The sequence below is a fragment of the Trachymyrmex septentrionalis genome, unplaced genomic scaffold, assembly GCF_001594115.1.
Source record: "Trachymyrmex septentrionalis isolate Tsep2-gDNA-1 unplaced genomic scaffold, Tsep1.0 scaffold36, whole genome shotgun sequence".
NCBI lineage: Eukaryota > Metazoa > Arthropoda > Insecta > Hymenoptera > Formicidae > Trachymyrmex > Trachymyrmex septentrionalis.
The window spans coordinates 852,011-872,895 of record NW_017305525.1 but is presented as its reverse complement, the minus strand read 5'-3'; the positions used below and the strand labels follow the sequence as shown (position 1 = coordinate 872,895).

Sequence of the window (20,885 nt, the reverse complement as noted above, 5' to 3'; positions counted from 1 at the left end):
CTCATCGTCAATATAATTAATATTGGGGGGAGGGGGGGGGGGATAACTGTAGATGGTATTTAGACGGTTATTATAATGAGAAAGTATCAATGTACGATTAATTGCTACATCTGTCTGGTGGATGGCGATATTAACGATTCGACACCGATCAAGCGCGAGTATCTCCGTGAAAACGAGACAGACACGTTGAGAAGATATTCGACTTTCGAGGCCGCAATGAAATCGCGCGACGTCAGAGAGCGGACGTTAGACAGAAAGGGAGAAAGAAAGAGAAAGGAAGAAAGATGATCGCCATCCTATTATAGCTGAAGTCGCCGAAGACCGCCTGGTACAGCCCAAAATAGTTCACGTGGAGCCACGTCACCGTGTCGATTGGACCATCTCGTATTGAAATTTGCGCTCCCGGACAAGCCATATCATTCGCCTAACGAACACGATTTGACGTGACGCTTCGTTGCAACTTTGTGCGACGAATATGTCGCTCGGACCGGTCGATACGTATTTAATCTACGATCTGACCGCCACGATAATGTAGTCCGCTCGAGACTATTGTAGAAGCGGTAAGATATCGCGATCAAACATGCGCATTTAACGAAATCCGCGTCTTCAATCCGTGTGCTCCAAAACCGGTTTAGAAGGCTAGATCCGCTTTTTTTTTTTTAAGGGAGAATAAAACAACCTCCCAAATTTACTTCGAGATCCTCGTTAGAGATATCGAAAAAAAAAAAAAAAAAAAAAAAAAAAAATGAGGAATTACATTATTTGTAATCCGCAAGACAATGGATGTCTAAGCTTTTTATAGTAAGTTTATAATTCTATCTCTTTACTTTTAGATTCTCGATAGCAAAAAAATAATCTTTTTTTAGAAAATTAATTCTTCGGCATGTCTTTTACCTTTTAAAAGATATTGACTAAAATTTAAAAATACTCACAAATATTTTTTGAAAGTATCAAACTTATTCTTTGAGTTTTTTTATAAAAGAATAATTTATAATTTATATTAATCGGACTTATATTTTTATTATTTTCAAATTTATTATATTCTCATTTTATTAAAATATTTATATTATTATTAAATTAAACAATTTATCAAATTTATGAATTATTTAAATTACAAACTTTCTTGGAAATCACAGAAATATTGCTCATCTGATAGAAAATAATATAATTCAAAAATTAATATTTTTAATGACAGGAAATCAATTCTAAAGTGTGATGTAAATTTTTTGTTGAAAAAACGCACGATACATTTGTAATTCCTTCGATTTAACGCTAGAGAGCAGAAGTGTCGCTCATCCTCTATCTACTCTGATCAAATTCACAACGAATTGCTCATAGAAAAGATAATTTTTTTTCAGTTCAGAATCTTTTAAATGTTCTCTTGAAAAATTGCTAATTTAAAGATGTATTACTTTTCTATCGAACAAGCGATATATCCTTCGACAAGTTTAAAAACAAAGTACGATATACGTCGATTATGCTGGTTAATCGCTCTTTTCAATACTTTGTATAGGTCATATACACACTCAATACGTATATAACTAATGTACGATGGGGTCAACGCTCGTAAGAACAAACAGCAAGCTTTCTCTTCTTATATTACACGCAAATCCCTGCTACAAAAACAGAATTAAAGAACCTCAAATATTGTGATTTTTGCCCCTTTAAGACGGCCTGTGTAAGAAACGGCAACACTGAGCAATTCTGCTTGAATCTGAAAAACAAATTCGACTGTTCGATCGTACACGTGCTTCGTATTTCTTCCATAAAAGTTTGATAAGTAGTATTAATATGAAGGAAACCACCAACTAAGTACGTCAATAAAAGAAAAGTAGCAGTTGTTAGATAAATCTAGAATATATATTTATAAGAAAATATTCAGCTACAGAAATCCTGACGTTTCGGCGTATATAACAAAAAATTCTTTTCTAAAAATTTTATATTTTTAAAATATAAAAAAAAAATTCACAACTTTTGCATAAATAAAAATCCGAAAAAAAAAAAAGAAATTTCTTGATATCCCGTTCAAACTATTAAAAATATGCTCTTTTATCCGAGACATGAGTCGCAAAAAGATGGGATAACAATTCTGAATTATATTCTTATCTAATCAAATCGCATATCGTAAAAATTTCTTCCACAAAAATTTTATATAAAGATTAGTTCCACAAAAGTAGGAGAAAAAGAGAAAGTCAATTACATCTCAGTGTTAACTGAAATTCAACGATTATGATTTAGAACTGATTTTCGAGTAGCTGTCGTGCCGTTTTAAATATCCATCTCGATCCACATCGGAGAGTGTAATTTTATATTCGTATATTTATCTAAGTTCAAATGCACGTTCGTGTTTGCAAGTATCGTTTGCCGATCGTCATAGTCCAGATACATAAATGGATCGGTGGGCCACCGCCATCGCTATTTTTTTCCTCGCACGTTCCTATTTACATCGGTTGTTACTCTACATTCTGCACAACGGGAGTATGAGATATCACGCTCTCGATATCGATCGCTTTGACGTCCCACATTGCGGAAAGATCTCCTGATGGATCTCTCACATTAGGAATGTCTATTTGGATAATTATACAGTGGAGCTGACAACGAGTACGCGCGATCTAGCGGTATCATGCGGTGTGCTTTGTTCGTTCGCACGTGCCACGGAGTACGATCGATTTTGTCCGTACAACGCGTTAGCAAGTTCAAGTAAAACGAGAAGCTGCTGCTTAAAATTGACGCGAATGAGAACCTTATACTCTGAAAAGTTTGGTTATTTAATAACCAGACCTTTTCACAGAGTGCAACCTTTAAGTAGGTAGATGGGCTGCTCAGAAAATCCTAAAAAATTTTCATTTTTGTAACAAAAAATTGACAATTAAAATATACATTGAGAGTCGATGCGGTAAACAGTGCGCAATTTTCATATAATAAAATTTTTTAATAGTTAGATGATATGTAAATTAAAGTTGCAGGTATTAATTGAAACGACGTAGAAACTTATATATAGTTGTTAAATATTAGGACATTTCGGCAACTTTCAGCAGTTGAAATAAAGAACTGACTGCAATAGATCCGCAACTTTTCTTCATATTTATTTTTATAGTTATATATTTTTTTATTGAATGTACAGAGTTAAATTGACATTATTTATATCTTAGAGAGAGAGAGAGAGAGAGAGAGAGAAATGTACAAATATCAAATTTTAAGAAATCTGAGCAATACTTTTTATTTTGTTTCTCCCAAACAAGATTTTTAAGATAACTACGTGTGGAGCACACTTACTTAAAGCATAAAAAGATATATGAGGAACTTTTTTTTTATGCATCTATAACTATGAGATTTAGAACATTTGAAAATTATCAATTTATTGTTATGCGATTGTTCCCGCTTGCAGATAATTGGCTTGTTGTAAAGACCATTTAACAGTTTCGCGATAAGATAAAGCTGCGATTTGCGTCTATATGGGTCAAAAAATTAACACGCAATTCATAGCTGCCACATTGTGAGACAAAATATATCGATCGAAGGAGGCGCGTAAATCAGCAAATAAACGAACCAGTAAATAAACGATGGTGTCTCTCTCTCTCTCTCTCTCTCATTCTTTCACCGAATATCATGATCAATCGTGCTCTGTTTCACGTGTTCTCACTTACCCACAGATCGTCGAGAGTGATGGAATTATCGGTATAGAAAACCAGGACTTCGGCCGTGAGCGGCGATGTTTCACGCAGCTTCGACGCCAGCAGCAGGCAGGCGGTGCCGAGCAGTTGCAGCTGCGACTTCCTGATTGGGCAGATCGAGAGGAACCTGTCGACGTAGTTCATCGACAGGGGAAAGACTTCATCCTGGCACTTTTGCTCCTCGCATACCTGCAACAGGCACAGAATGATACATTTACAACATTATACGTATTGATGTAACATGCACGTCACATGATAACGCAATGAGAAATCGTTTCAAGATCGGACCGATCGGGAGCGAGTCGTCGCGCGATAACGTCCAGATACGCAACTCGTAATGCAAATTTAGTTCACCAGCAGTTGCGATTGAACGTAACGATTGTTATACGTATGAGCGTGGTGTTGGAAAATCAGAAGTCGATTAACCTTCTAAAAGGGGAAAAACGCAAAGGAACAAAAAGAAGCAGATTTTCTGCTTTCAAACAGTACATAGTAGAACATGGTAGACATATTTTTCTAGATTATATATATTAGTATTCGCCGACTTATATTGAAGGCGATCCCGGCCTTGGACCGCAAGGGACTTGACAGTAAACAAGTGTTAAAGGAAACTTGACACTGGTTGTCGGAAAGCAGAAAATCTGTTTCCTTTGTGAAGTTTGTGTTCATAATGGTAGGATTAAGGTGGCCCCACGACTTCGTCAATCGAAGTTTTTTATTTACTGTAATTATTTAAAATCGATAAATTTTATTTATTTATTATATTTCAGTAAATTTCTTTTATTTTGTATATTAATTAGATGAAAAATAGACAAAACAGAGTCAAATCAAACTCTACCTTCCTGGATATTTTCTCAAAATCTGTGGTACAGTTATAGAGGGTTAATATAACAATCGAAATCTCTCCAACTTTGTGAATGCGATTCCAATAGATTCGTGATTAAAATTCTCTTGCTCTTTAAAACTTTTAAAGAGTGAGATTTCACTCTTTTTTCTTAGAGTGAAATCTCATTCTAACTCACATTTCTTCCCAACTATTCTATTTATGGAACATCTTAATTTTCTTCTCTCTCTCTCTCTCTCTCTCTCTCTCTCTCTATATATATATATATATATATATATAAAATATCGTTTTCATTTTTTTTTCTTCATATGTATCTACACTTATAAAATCTACATGTATAGAAAATTGAAGAAATCTTCGTGTAGAATATTCATATAAACAAAAAAATTAAAAACATGCGGTCTTATAAATAATATGATGGGAAAAAATAGGTTAAAGATTGTAAAATGAGTCACTCTTTTTAAAGACTAACTCAATTTTCACTCTTTATATAATAGGATTCCACTCAAAAGAATTTGGACAGCATATTTTCATTTTTCAAGAAGCTTTCAAGATTTATTCTTCTTTATAGTGCTCAAAGGATTCACGTGGAGAGAGAAGAAACAAATTTTCGCACGACAATGGTCTGTAAACCTAGGTAAAGACACGCACGAATATCACACCGGATTTCCTTTAATCGTATTTTAACAAGCACGGTCGTGACACTGTCACTACGACTGCAGGTCGATCGCCTTGGCCGCAGGTCGGAGAATTCTTTTCGACTTCGGAAATTTTCCATCGGATAAATTTCACCGTAAAATTTAACGATCTCTTTAAAAGGGCCTGGAGAAATGAAAGGACTAATGAAACAAAGTCTATCGTAGAAAATGGATTGACGACCTATGTGTAATAAAGATAGTTAACTGCATTTCATTGATTTTGACGCTTACGAATTTATTTTTTTTTTTTTTGCTATAATATATATACCAGTGTAATTTCACTCTTAAATTTTACTTTTCACTGAAGTCTTGACATTTAAGTTAACAAAAAACTCTACTTTTAGTAATAAAATAAAGTATTGAAAAATGACTGAATTTTTCCAAATTTTTTTTGAAAGAGCCAAGAAACAAAAAACAGCAAACAAAAAACTTGAATCGAACGAATAACCCAGACCCGCAAGTGGAGAGAGTTAAAATATGATTTTAAATAAAGAAATTGGAAAACAAAGGAATTCCCGGTATCTTATCGATGATTTATCGCGTGCATCAACGCAATCGCGGCAACGGAATGAATCGCATTTTTCTTTTGTTATCGCATTTATTGCCGCATGTTTATTATTACCGCGTGTTTACATAAATCGCAGAGCCGACGGACCCCGGAGAGCCTTTGAAGTTTCGGGAGGGGGGGGGGGACCGCTGAATTTGCGGTAGGATCGCGAATTAACTCCGCCCGGGCGCCTCGGGGTGCCGGGCCGAGTAAGATCGTGCGTTGTCGAGCCGCGTGAGAGGAACTTATTGAGCGTGACCAACGATCGCCGCAGCCAGCTAGCCAGTCCTTCGCTGCCGCACGCACGCACGCACGCACGCACGCACACTCTCGTAATTACCCCGCTGCCGCCGCCGCCGTCGCCGCCGCCGCCGCCACCAATTAGCAACACGGGCTTAATGAAATAATCGCGCTACACCAAATCGAAAGTCATATGTGAGATTGGTTCTGACGAGAATTAAGAAAGAAACAAAATTGACATGGAAAATTTTCAAAATTGTTCCTACTAAAAAGGACGCTTCCGCCGAAACCTTTCCTTTTAATTTGGTCAATATTAATTATTTATCTCGAAGGAGCGAACACACCCTTCAACGATATTCTTCAACGAAAAATCGGTTCGACAGATTATCTTGCATCTGTTCAAACATCGACGAAAGCTGAGCGAGCTAAGTTGGGAGCAAAGGAGAATCCACAAAATGCACAAGCGGCGAAAAGAGGCTACAAGTCATCAAGAAAAGGCATTCCTATAATTCTTCGGTATACATTGTATAATATACTATTCGGTATTATACAATATATCCTATTTTAATATTATTCTTTAATATTATGTCAATACAAAATAAATGCCATTTTTTAATTTTGAATCACAATCTTTTTCCCTTAATTTAAAATGTAATGCTTTACATTATTTACTATAACCGTATTCGTTATTTATTACAACGTAATATAATACTCTTGAATACTTCATTAAATAATAACAGACTATTTTTAATATTACAAGTCACATGCAGAGTGACGTGCGTTTCGAAACTTAATTTGTACTGAATGCGGGTCTTATATCGTACAAATGCCGTGGAGGGAGTAGGAGAGGGCGCTGCTCCTCTTCGAAATTTTGATAAAAAAAAAAAATGAATGAATTATAAAAGTCATTTTTACGATGAAAAATTGAACGTTTATTGCCCAATTCATGACTTATTCGTAAAAATGTCTGATGATGCTCAGAGACTTGCTTTTAAATATGTAAAAATTTTTTTACCCCTCCCTAACTAAAATTCTGGGACAAGTCCATGCGTGTTGCTTACATACATATTTTCTAGAAGCATTTGTTTAAAGTGCCGAGTAAAACAATTATCAAACGTTCGTTCGGAAACGTGGTTTTACGTTTATATTTCGCGATACACGCGCTCGCGCCTTTTAATCGGTAATGGATATATTTCTGGTCTCCCCCTTTTGAAAATGAACCGTCTTAGAACTTTGTTATTCTTATCTGCATGACTCTATCGAGCTCGCCGATCTCTTTTATAAGTTCGGCGCCAATTAAGCAGAATTGCCGCCGATAAAGCCGATCGCGACTGGTGTATGTCTTGCGTGTACCGATATAATAATTAATAAGGCAAAGCTCGTCTAACAGCCTGTCCGTTTTTACGGAAAGCACACATAAAAAAATCCAAAATTTGATGGGGAAAAATCCAGTACAAGTCCGGCATTAAATTGCCCGCGACGCGGTTTTCGCGACTCGTAATTCAACACTTTCGCTATCAGCAACATTTGCGCGAGTTCATATACAGAGTGACGTGCAAAAAAAATTAATCGGGGATGTGAGTGAAGGAAGTGCCACGTCCTGTGTCTTTAAAAGCTCGTTAATGTACTTGTCACAATAAAGAGTACATTGAACGAAAATTAATTAAATAAAGTTGTATATATTTCTAATTATTCGCGAAACTAAAAAAAAAAAATCATCGAATTTGAGATTACGGAATCATCCAAGAGTTGGATGTTTATCTCTGTTAAAATCAAATTATTGACTTTATTAATTATTTTACGCTGTTACTCAATGTTCAACCTCGATTAGTATTATTTAACAAGCTAAATTACGCAACTTTAATTTTCTTTTTGATAATTAAATAAAAATGATTTTTAATCCGATAGGTGTCTAAAATAAATTCATTGTTTACGAAACTGTGTTCTCTCTTAATTGTCGAAACTTCTGATATTGGAATTACTTAAATGTTACAAATTACTGAAAAATGTTTGTTCCGAATCTAATTTTGGAAGATCGCTAAGGAAAAAAAAAATGCAAACTTGGAATATAGAATCGCGATTAGGGCTAACTGCAATCGCTTTAAGTCGAATATATTCGATCGACGAATATGACGATCTGTCAATCGCGTCGGCTGGATCAACGAACGCAATGTCAAGGAATTGAACGAACGCAATGTCGAAGAATTCGATGCGAACTTGCTATGCGTGTCTGCTGTGACACGTACGTGTACAAACACACACACACGCATACGCGGCTGCGTGTGCGACTCCCCAGGCGACTCGCTTTCGTCGTGAAACAACATCGTCGAGGTCATCGCGTGAATTCGGTTATTGCGATTAAATGTCTAGTACGCAGAAGCAATTAAATGCTCGAAGAAAAGAATGATATCGATGCAAACAAAGTTGCAAACATCGAAAATTTGTTCGAACAAGTCTACCGTATCGAAGTTACATTGCATTAAATATGTTGCATTGCGAGTATAACTATCGAGTCAAACAATTACTCGTATTATACATAATTATATGTATTATATAATTATATCACTTTCATTTGTTATCAGCTATAACAACGACACTATAACTTAAAAAACAAAGATTTTCCGAAAATAAATTGAATATTTTGAATCATTAAAATTTGGTAATATTAATTTTAAATATAATTTTAATCTAATTTTTTGTTGTAGTAAAATAAATGATAGACATTGTATTATTATTGTGCTTCTGTAGAATAACACATTAACTGTCTAATAGTAAGATCGAGGTTGAATTAGTGTTACCATCAGTCCTTTTTTTTTAGGACATCCTAGGAACGTGGAATTTCTTAAAAGATGTCCCAGGTAATTGTGATTTTAGGAAATTTTGTAAATATTCTGCTTTAAATCCTCCCTGCTATCTCCTGTGTTAGTTCTAGTTAATAATAGATGTAGTAATTCTTCAGCTATAAGAAATTGGCCAATCACAGTCGAACGTGAGGAGAATAGACTACAATTGGTCAATTTCTTACATAATCTAATGAATAATTAAATGTGAAATTATTCGTATTTGACTATTCTGATCAATTTTACTAACCTACACACATTTTTAAATCCGTACGGAATAAACAAAATGTCTGGGATTTTTTACATGTAAGTTCTATTTCGAAAATTTTGATATGACAATCTTGATGCGATGCGATCTATGGTTTCGTCAGTCAAAGCATTTCTTTGTTTTACTGTAATTATTTATTTTAGTAAATTTTGATGTATTTTTTCATCTATAAGTAAATAAAAAAAAGTTTCATATTATTTTACACATTTTGCATTTTAATTAGATGAAAAATAAACAATACGTAACATCGAATTGAATTCTACTTTTCCAAAACACGTTCTGAAAATTCACTTTACTATTAGAGAGAGTTAATTAATTGAGAAATCAATATGTTTCTTGCAACGCATATATAATAAAATAATCAATATTCTTCCGATATCGATAAATTTTGTAGCAGTTTTTGATCATTGCTTATCAAGTATGACTCACTGATGCCCATTTTCACCATTATAGATTAACTTTAATCTTAGTTCAACTTGCTCTTCTAATTCTTGGAACTAGAAAAAGATAAAGAGAAGTTGAGATTAAAGTTAATCTACATTGATAAAAAGGGCATAAGAGAAGCAGGTAACAGATATACATACACACACACACACACACACACATACACACACATATAATTGTAATTATACACAGATAAAGCGATAAAGCTTTCAAAATCGGAAAGTATGTAAGTAATGACCACCAACTTATCAAATACCCATCGCAAAGATGCTTTTTTCGACGGCTAAAGAAAACAATTTGGCCTTTGTGCTGAAAGAAAAAGCGGGCGTATATCGAGCGGTACGTGTTATCGGAGTGTGATATACTCGATATCGTTTCGACTTCGTTTTAAATTAGAGCGACGCGAAAGAACGCAAAGCGACATAGAAGAAACGCAATCCGATCTGATTCGGTCCGAAAGCGGAGGAACTTCAATCATTAGTATCATTACTATATCCCGTCATCCGATAAAGAAAAAAGTCGAAGAAAAAAACAATAAAGGCAAAATTAAGAATATAAGGGAGGTATAGTTCCTGTAAAAACTGACTGTAATTGGAAATTTATACTTTTCGTATAAAAATGAATATTATTCAATAAAACAGTTCAATAAAGTCAATATTTAACAATATATATGATTTTATAGTTCAAATACAATTTTTTTTCATTTCATCTAAATTATTTAAAAAAAAAAACATTTATTTCTTATTGAAATAATTTTTTTATCCAACTTTTAAATCGCTGTCGAACTTTTTGTATGACTTCCAAATATAATATTTTGAAAAATCTAATTTTTTTCACAATTTTTTTATTTCGTTGAAAAAATACGTCTTTAATGCGACAGAGTATTTCTTTCGTCTTTTTTGATAATCTATTTTGTAAAATCTAACGGATCCTCTTATATAGTTTCTTACATATTTTCTTGTTTTTATTTTCAGCAAGAACATTGTGCCACGTATATGTATAATGTTATTGTTTTGGATTTGTCGTGTCAACTAATGCCTGTGTCACACTACACATTGGAGATTGAGGTTTGCAAATTAAAGATTAAAATTCAAATGAATTAGGTAGTTTTAATTTTAAACCGTTTCGTTTTAATTGACTGAATTATAATCCTCAATTGGCAATCCTCAGTCTTCAATGTGTAGTGTGACACGGGCATAAATCGATAGCTAATTTGTTCTATTCTATTCGTTCAAAACGAGTCGCAAAATCATTATTATTACCGAGTTGTCTAATCTTGACTTTCTAAAAGTACACTTAATTCAGACGAGCCTAATTAAACTAGACACAAATGACTCATGATAACTCGCGAACCGTGATATTGCAATATCGTTATCGTGCGAGAGAGAGAGAGAGAGAGAGAGAGAGAAAGAGAGAACGCGAATAAGACTACATGGTTTTCCCGAGTATTCAATATCTCGTTTAATGTATCAATACACGGAGGATTCTGTTTGGAATCGCTGACTTTGGATCAGAAATTGATAACCGCACGCGATAGTAATATAGCATATAGGCACTCGATCGATCGGCTGCCGATTCTAGTTCTTTAATCGATGAACATTTAATATGGATGACGTCAATCGCAATGAATACAATTCTCTTATCGGCAGCTTTGGAAACGCACAGCGACGTAAGTCAAGAGGAGAGAGGGAGGGGGAGGGGCAGACTTATCGACGACAGCCCGAATTTCCTGCTCAATGACAGCGAAATGTCAAAAACGTCACATTTCTGTGTCGTTACCGTCAATAAACATCAACACACTACAGGAGAAAATTAATTTTCTTATATAAAAAAATTTGCAAAAAATAATTCGAGAAAATAATTGATTACAAGTGAAAAATGTACTTGGGGTCCGTTATAAATTATATATACAAATATATTTTATATATGTAACGAAAATCAAAGAAAAATCAATCTTTATATTGGTATCTTGAAATAACTTTTATGTCATTCTTTGATTAGATGGTAGTTCGAAGGCTTTACTGAGAAAAATGTCTGGTTGAAATCGGATAAATCAAATAATTTTGAGTATATCGATCAGAATTTCGGTTATATTAATAAAAATTTTAGTAAATTTAATCAGAAAATTCGAATTCGTCCATTTTCCAATTAGAATGCCAATTAATTCAACCAGACATTTGTTCAATGTTCGAATTTTCGAAGAATCTTGGTTTTATAATCCTGCTATATTAAATACCCAAGGTTTCAAGAAATCTACGAGTAAATTCCTCATTTTTTACAATCTGAGACATTTAAATTTAAAAGCAGATAAATTTTGATGAATTGGTAATTCTTGACTTTACATATATCAAATTTAAATGTCTAAAATTTCATATGTAGAATACCGATAATGAAAGACGCGATTATACGCAACATAAAGAATGTTGATTTTGCCTCGTCGCAAATCAACAAGCAATTTTGCACGAGTATGTGTGTATGTATAACCGAGAACACAATGCTGTCGCAACAAAAGAAATGCGGCAACAGGTTTTCGATCGTTACTGAAGCATTCGGCGGAACTGATCGTGCATCTATTGCAATATTATATCGTACGCCTTTAATCCTGATTAATTTCTGTCACGTCGGACAGCAATATACAGCAATATTACATTGAAAAAATTAAAGATTTTATATTGTATTTAAAAGTATCACAAAAACTTGGCGACAATTTAGAGCTTCGATCAAAAATTATTTCAATAAGAAACAAATGTTTTTAAAAAATAATTAAAATAAAAAATTTTAATGTATAAATTATGAAATTGTATTATTAAATTGTGTTTCAGCGTCAATATTATCTTAAACCCGGCAATTTATTCGGAAAAATTAAAAATTCGAGATATCGATTCCGTAATATTATTTAGAGTAAATTGAGATTAATGAATTTCGTAATGCTATTTAGAATAATTGAATGTAATGAGTAATGAATATAATTGAGATTAATTTTTAATGACTTTTTATTATTTAAAAAGCTCATATAACACGAGGGAAAGTCGATAAATAAGAATCTAAATATGATGCTAACAAGGTTTTATGTCATGAACTCGCGTATATATGTGTATATTGATTTTTAATCATCACAGAGCTACGAGTAACACTTAGTCCGACGATTAGCATGCTTTAAATTGTTGGATTCATTTTTATCTTTATTTTATATAATATCAATTTAACTTACTTTTTATCTTTTCCTAGTTCCAAATTTAAAAAAACTAAAGAGTAAATTAAAGGTAAAGTTAAAATTAATCTACATTGATAGCAATCAGCTTATTTAATTCTCATATTACACACATATACACACACGCACATACACGGTTGCTACAGAAAATAAATTTTACAATTTCTTGACTTCTCCAAGTTTTCCAGATGAAAATGGGAAACTTTTCAATATAAAATATGTAAATTTTAACACATTTAAAGTCAAAAGTTGTAGGAAAGTTAGCCTATATTAGTAAAAGTAAAAAAGGCTTAGTAGCATACTATTACAAACTCAAGCCAATAAAAAATAATTAGTATTGGAAAAAGAATACAGTTACGAAAAAGAGCGATCTCATATAAAAATACTGAATAAAATATAAATTTTAATTATTTTATTAAAATCGGTGCAAGTTTTGAACGTATTTCATTATAAACGTCAGATATAATATTAAAAAATTATAACAATTATCTGGAATAGGAGCAGTTAAAGGAAATTGTGAGCAAATTTCAAAATTCCAGACTTTTTTTACATTTTCCCCCGACTTTTCCCGGTTTTCCTGGTTTTCCAGGTCTGTGGCAACCCTGACATAATATAAAATATAAATTGCATGCCGCAAAATATAGATATCATTCCCGTGACACATCGAGTCGCATCTCGGGAGAACATGAATGTGAGAGCTGAAATTTTACGTCTTGCGCGAGAGAACTTAATCTTTATCTGCGTTCCCACAAAATACGTATATATTGGATCCAAATTAATTCAATTACATTCTTCTTTAGAAGCATCAATTGGTCGCATCACCTTCGTTTACGTTTTAGAAGCGTGCAATAAAGTTCTATTGTCACGCGGCCGTGTGTCTAAGAATAAAATTCTCAGACGACAAGCCAAAACATTAAATCAAGATCTTTAACTACGCCGCGAACGATAAAAATCTTTTGCTTTTCAGTGTGTATACATATATAATATCAAGAATAGCTCTTTTCACAATTTTATTTGTTGTTGAACAAAAAGTATGAAAAACAGTAAAAATGGAAAATAATCGATCGATTCGTCTCTCAGACTGTAGGGTCACCGGTAAGTTTTATTTTTAGATCATCCTACTCTTTTTCTCTCTCTTTAATCGACAATTGTCAAAATACGTAATTGTTACGTTTGTCTCAAGGTCGATTTCTTTAACATTCAAATCAAATGTAATCGCGATTCGATTGTCTCGTTCGCGATTCTACCTTTCAGGAAGGCACATTCGCGAAAAACAAAGACATGTGAAAAACGGGAGAGAACTGGACGCGCATCCATTACGCGTCGCCTGACATTTAATTATATCGCGACAAAGAATTGAAGCAGTTTAGTAGAGAACAACCGCGAGCCGCATGATCCGTTCACAGTCCGATTGTCAAGGTGAGGTTAATCCTCAGGTAGAACACAGAAGTTACAATGACATAAGAGAAACGTCATCATGACTTTAGCTACGTGAAATTTAACATTTAATACTTTTTAAATAGTCGAAACATTCAAAAGTTTTTTATATCAAAGAGAAACTTCTTTATCCTCTCAATTTTTTACAATAGAATGTCAGAACTATTCGAAATTCATTGCTGAATATATATATATATATATATATATATATATATATATATATATATATATAGAGAGAGAGAGAGAGAGAGAGAGAGAGAGAGAGAGAGAGAGAGTTTAGTGCCCTCACAAAGTTATGTGTACTAGAAATTTTCAGTACTAACAGTGTAAATTTTGAAACACAGTCGTAATTAAAAGTTCTAAAAAAATATATGATAATGATTCTGCCTGTTTGAATTACTGAATAATATTAATTTGCCATCATATAACAATAGGTATTTTAAGGATTTATTTTAAGCTCAATCGTCACTTACAAGTTCACTTATAAGTAACAAATAAAGTCATAGGTCGAGTTGTTCCATCTTTTTCGATAAATTTCAGCTGCTTGCTCTTTCGCTTTCACTCTCGCCCTTTATCTCGTTTACTTTTTCTTTTGTTTATTAGATAAATTATCACATAGCTTATCCAAAGGTGAAACATATGATATCATTCTACAGTATTGTATTCTGGAATACACGATTTCTGTTAGATTAAAATCTGTTGTTCTCCGTTCCTGTTACCTGTGTTTTTCAATTGTCTCAAGTCTAATCTATAATGTGCTCTTTGTTTCCCGTTTCTTGCTTTTTACCATTTCTTACTTCTTGCCTTTCTGCCTCTTATCTAGTTTTTTCATTTTCTGTCGCCCGATAAATAAGAAACAGGTGAAAAGAAACGTGATTGTCGATAAAATGATCGCAAAGAAAGAAAAAGCAAGTAACAGGAAAGAAAACATTGTAATTCAGGCTTTAGACTTAAGTCCCGTTTCAAGTTTATACATAATCAATCCTCAGTATTCCGATTCTTAACAACAATTCAATATCGTTATTTTACAGCTTTTTTAAAAGAACGTCCCTGAGATAAAGCTTGAGCCAAAAATCTTAATATAAAAATGTCGAGAGTATAACCTACTTAATAATTTTAATTTAGCGATTCATTAATCACGGAGTTGACATTTCACGCATTCAGATGTTATAATGATATGACAAGTAAAGATATCAGCAACTTTCAGATTATCATACAAATATGCAATGATATTTCTATTAAGAAATTCTTCTTACTTCTATACGAAATCTATTTGTAAGTACATTAGGTACGAATAGTATCAGAATCGCAAACTATCAATTCAATAGTGAAATATTACATGTGTCAAAATAAATGTATCGTCATGTCCGTTTGCTTCATACGATAAACATTTTTATAATAGTAACGGTAAAAAAAAAACTATTTTTTACATGAAAATTAAATGAAAAATTATTGATAAAGCAAGAGTTAAACATATCATATATCTATTTAACTGACAATATAACGATACCAACAATGACTAATAAACCTGAGGAGTATAATCGAAAAGTACAGACAACGAAATCTATTCCTCTATACGATCGTATCTCAGGCTTTATAGAACCAGAGTACCAGGCCGTTTCCTCGAGCCGGCTGTCCACGTTCCGCGGAACCGACGCGGCGGTAGGACGCGAGAGAGAAAGAGAGAGGGAAAGAGAAGGGGGGGAGGGAGAGAGAGAGAGAGAGAGACTCTTCGCTTACCTCCAACATCCACTCGGCGACTATTTTGCGCATGAGCGGTGAGATGTCCCTCTGCACGCACTCGAAGTATGACCGGCTCGGCGCGTAGCGCTCCTCGGTCTGTAAGAGATTCTGCAGGACCCGGTCGTCGCCCAGGAGAGCAGGATCGGCGTACGCTCGGCACTCGGTCTCTGTAGTCTCGCAGCACAGAAGATCCATGACGGGCGAGAGATCGCACCAACTATTATATAGCTTCTCTCTGCTTCTCTCTTCGACTTCTTCCCACTGTACTGCTAGGGTTCCTCGGGACACGTACCGGATGTGTTCCGTCCACGTGCTCCCTCCAAGAATCTCAGAGACTGACGGATCCTCGGATGAGAGAACGAGAGAGGAAGAGAGCGAGAGAGAGAGAGAGAGACAGAAGGGAGACACTCAACACCTTTTTCACAGCGAAACGAGGCAGAGACGGGCTTGATCACTCACCTCGCGACGAGTCGCGAAACGTCGATGACGACTGCGCACAACTCGCGTGGATGTATGCGCGAGCGTGTTTGTGTGCACGGGCCAAAGTCGCAACTGCGACGATGATGTGAGCGAGTGAACGAAAGAGAGAAAGAGGCGTTGTTCGTTCGTTCGTTCGTTCGATTAGTTCCTCACGTACTTAGACATTTTCTTCACCTTTCCGGAAAGATACTTTCTCTCTCTCTTTCGCTTTCTTTCTTGGTCGATAAAGAAATCGTGGATATTCTTCTTTTCTCCTCTTCGAGATATTTGCTTTCCACACGTGTTATTCCGCGAATCGAAGCACAAAAAGCGTAATAAATAATACGTTTGCGAAGACGCGCGCGCGTTCGGAGGTTCCTTAATAAATAAGCGTAGTGCGTGTTTTTTTTTTTTTTCTTTCCGATCGGCGCCACTTATAAGTAATTTTGTCGCGCGATTCGCGTTTGTCGAAGTTCGCGGGGCGACTAGTACGTTTCGTTTCCCGAGGGATTCATGAGAAAAGAAGGTGGGAGAGAGAGAAAGAGAGAGAGAGAGAGAGGTGGGCAAGGCGCTTCGATCGGCGCAGGCGAGAAACGATGATGTTCTTGTTTTTCGTTCTGTTCTTTTTACAGACCGACGCGCGAGGAACAAACGGTTTCCCTCATTCGGAGTGCCGCCGAGCCGAAGTCGCCGGTCCGTTCGCGTACGATTTAAATGTCCTGCGAGATACGAGGAGCGCGAGAATCCCTCTCCACTTTCTCACGATCCGACACTGGTGACTTATCAGGTCAGAATGCCGGCGAGTCTAGTTGCACAGCTGCCCTGTAGGGCCGTAGCCGACGATTTCTCCCCACTCCCGCGGCGCCACTGATCACGTGACCCGGTCTCGGCAGCCTCCCCTCCCCCCACCAGCGCGGCGCCAGCGTGTCACATGGAACGTAACCGGTAACCGTTCCCCACCACATTAGGCCGTCGGCCGCACCGTGGCCGGTGGCGCCGGTTTAGTCGAGAAAGAGCGGTACAGCGGGGAGGATTAGAGGTCTGCATCGTGTAAAGTAGCCGCTCATGTTCGACATCTAAAAGCTTCGACTACACATGCCGAAATTGCATCCGTTTATACGTGGCGATTCAAATATACGTAATAATGGTCTACTAGGAACTTTCCATTTCATTCGTAAATACATTACATGTATTGTTTTATTGGAGATTGTAACAATAACAAGTATAATAGTAGTTTATTTCAATATTTGTTTTTTGTATGTTAAGTTTGGTTTCGAATAAAGTAAAAAAAAATATTATTGAAATATATCGAATAAAATAAGTTATGTACTGTATGAAAACTTAGAGAGGAAAATACGAAAGAAAAAAAAGGATATGTGAAAGTGAAAACATAAAGATCAAATAATAGATCTGAAGTAATAGAAACGATAACAATTTTTTGGTTGAAGGAGAAAGTGTCGTAAAAAGACAGTTTGCCAGAATGCTCCACGTGTTCTTAGAATACAGCAACCTGTTGCTAACGGTGGCAAATCAGTAGTACTCGGTAAATCCAAATCGTAGAATCACTCGTGTCTTTTTATAGAATTTTTAATTACACAGCTGTAATACTTTTGATACTTTTTCATAAAAAAATCGGACAAGCAAAGAAATTGCTCTTTGTTATTAATAGTTCCTCTTTGTAAAAACATCTTGACTGTTTTTCAAGCATTTAAAAAAATACTAATATCAAGTGTTTCACGTACAGTTATTTTAGGAAATTGTGAAACTGTTTATGTCTCCTGAAAGTCTAGATATGTTAGAATTTTCGCAATCGATTTTTAATTAATTTCGCGCGAATCGGGCAACATTAGCTCCGGCATAGAAATATTCACAAAGTTACGCGTTTTCTTCGTGAGAAAGTTAAATATCGTATTTTTTGAACACTCGGTTCTATCGGCCTTGGGGCCTCGTTTGTACACGGCCCAACACTGAACGAACGAAGCAGCTCGGCCGACTTCGGTCCCATTCGCTTTCGTTCGTTCATCCGAGACATCGGAGCTCCTCCACGTTTTGCTCTTCGCCGACGAGCCTCTCTCTGAGCTCAGCTCTCGGCGAACTTGCTTCTCGTTGTTGTCGTTCTTGATCATGAGAACCCGAATTATCAAGGACAAAACTCTCTAAAGATCTCTATAGAAAGCTTATAACAAAATGTTTTTCCTAAAATCATGAAGGAAATGACATAATGTGACGATATCTAAGTCTAACATTTTTAGATTAGGGCGACGTTGTGACTTATTAGGTCTGTTTTTACAGTTAAACTGATATATATTTTTTATATTTAAAGTGAAATAAGTATACATTGTTAAATTTGTAATGTTAAACTGTATCTAATTTAAACCATTTTTAGTCATTTCTGCGTTGCGAAAAATGTTCTAGTTGTAACAAGAAGTACAAGCAGAAGAAATTATGATCACAATAAAAATTTTGATTATTGTGATTGGATTTCTGGTTATCTCAACTAGAATGTTTGATAGATTTAATTATAAATATCCGATTTATACTTTCTTTGGTTATGAATCTACCAGAAGTCCGATTTAATACAACAAAACTTTTTTTAATGTATGTCACTATTCCTATATTCAATATATCGTTAATTTAATTTTAAAACAATGAAATTATTGGTGTTAAAAATTGAACTCAAGAAATTGACACTCAAATTTATTGTACTTTGGCTTTTGTCTTCTTTCGAAAGAAAAATTTGCCTAATAAGTGAAATTCTTTTCTCTTCGAGTCATTAACATAGAGAAGATTCGAAGCGGATTGTTTAGACATTCTTGTCAGATTTTATAAATAATGAAAAAGTCTCAAAGAAAGAGGAAAAGAGAAACGGAAAACAGAGAAAAAAGAAGAGAGAGTAACAAAGATAAAAAATATAATTTTTATTTATATATGTATCTACTTTTAATAAATTTGAAGTTTTTTTTTTTTAAGTAAAATAAGTTTTGCTTTTTTCATGACTTAGTTCTTAACATGTATCCCGTAATTTTGCTACAATGAAATTTAAATTAAATTAAATTAAATTAAAAAACTTGCATCAAATATAGTTAATATTTAGAATATTATCATAAATCTGATAATTTTTCTTGTAGTTGATTACAAATATGATACATCAATATTATTATCGAGAAGCGATAGAATTCAAAATATTTAATGAATCCGGCTGGAAGAGCAATTTATACGTCATTTTTTACACGCGTATCAGCATAAATCTTATTAAAATTCCTTAAACTCCTATTTTTACGTTATTAGCTGATTTTAGAGATTCTTTGAGCGTACGTGAAAAAGCGTGGGGTCGCTTCCGGCGAACAATTTGAAGTGATCGACTGTGAGAGAAGCGAGAACGAAGGTAGAACAGACGGTGAGGGAGTCAGTGGGAGTAGAGCCATGTAGGAGATAAAATGTCCTTGGTGCACGAAACCTCCGTGTGGAGTTTCGCCTCGTTTACGCGTACTACGCTCTTACTACACAATGCGTACGCGACACGATGCGTAGTTACGGGACTACAGTCGGTTGCGACTCCCCGCGACCGGATGTGGCGTGCGTATAAGGGTACTACGTGGATACGATGAACGACGCTTCGCAAGTGCATCGTATGCACGATCGCAGACTGTGATCAAGATGTTGGTAATTACCGCGAGGTGCATAAACTTTCCTGAAAAGTAGTAAGGTCGAACACGAACGCACGTATATGTGTATGTATATATCCTTTTCATTCCGTTACTTTTGACCGCACTAATTAAATAGAAAATTGGATTCCGGTGAAATATTAGTTTTCATACATAATGTTTATGTATAATGCAGTGAACAAAAGATATCATGGACACAGGCTCGATAATAGATAGACGTTTTGAGCTAATAATACAAACATCAAAGATGCTTTGTGAACACCAATTTTGTACCTTTGATGCATCATAGCTTAAAATTATTGAGCCTTGTGTCTATAACATCTTTTCTTCATTATATTATAAACATTACATGTGAAAACTAACCCATTTCACCGGGATTTTTTATATAAATAATGAGAGATCTTTTTCTGTGTAACTTATCTAAGAGAAACGATTTATGATAGCGATTTGATATGATTTGATATAATTTATAGTTTTTTAATCAAGTTTTAATATTTTAACATATTTCCAGTAAATACCAATTAAAAGAAACATCAGTGTTATAATTTCACACTCAACAATGTAAGTGTAACACATATGTTACATAACAGTTACATTGTCGAATGCAAAATTATAACTATTATGTTATTTTTAGTTTACTGAATTTCTTTACTTATTACGAAGATTTGTTATCGAATTTGATTGTTTTCAATTTTTAAATTGATATGTGAGATTCTGACATTTATATTTGTTTGTTTTGTCAACGTAATACATTAATTGCGAGAGAGAGAGAGTAATGTAGAACACAAGACATATATAAAGTATAGAGATAAATT

General features: G+C 34.6%; 1 protein-coding gene across 1 annotated transcript in view; it reads right to left on the bottom strand.

Moving 5' to 3' along the window:
• LOC108750356 (G1/S-specific cyclin-D2) overlaps positions 1-17,186 on the bottom strand; it is a 49,982-nt gene extending 32,796 nt beyond the window's left edge. Inside the window, exons 1-2 of the mRNA XM_018489758.1 lie at positions 15,944-17,186; positions 3,648-3,863 (exon numbers count right to left, since the gene is read on the bottom strand). Of these exons, the coding sequence (XP_018345260.1) occupies positions 3,648-3,863; positions 15,944-16,141 (414 nt within the window). The 5' untranslated portion in view covers positions 16,142-17,186. The remainder of the gene's footprint in view (positions 1-3,647; positions 3,864-15,943) is intronic.
• Between the last annotated feature and the right edge of the window lie 3,699 nt (positions 17,187-20,885).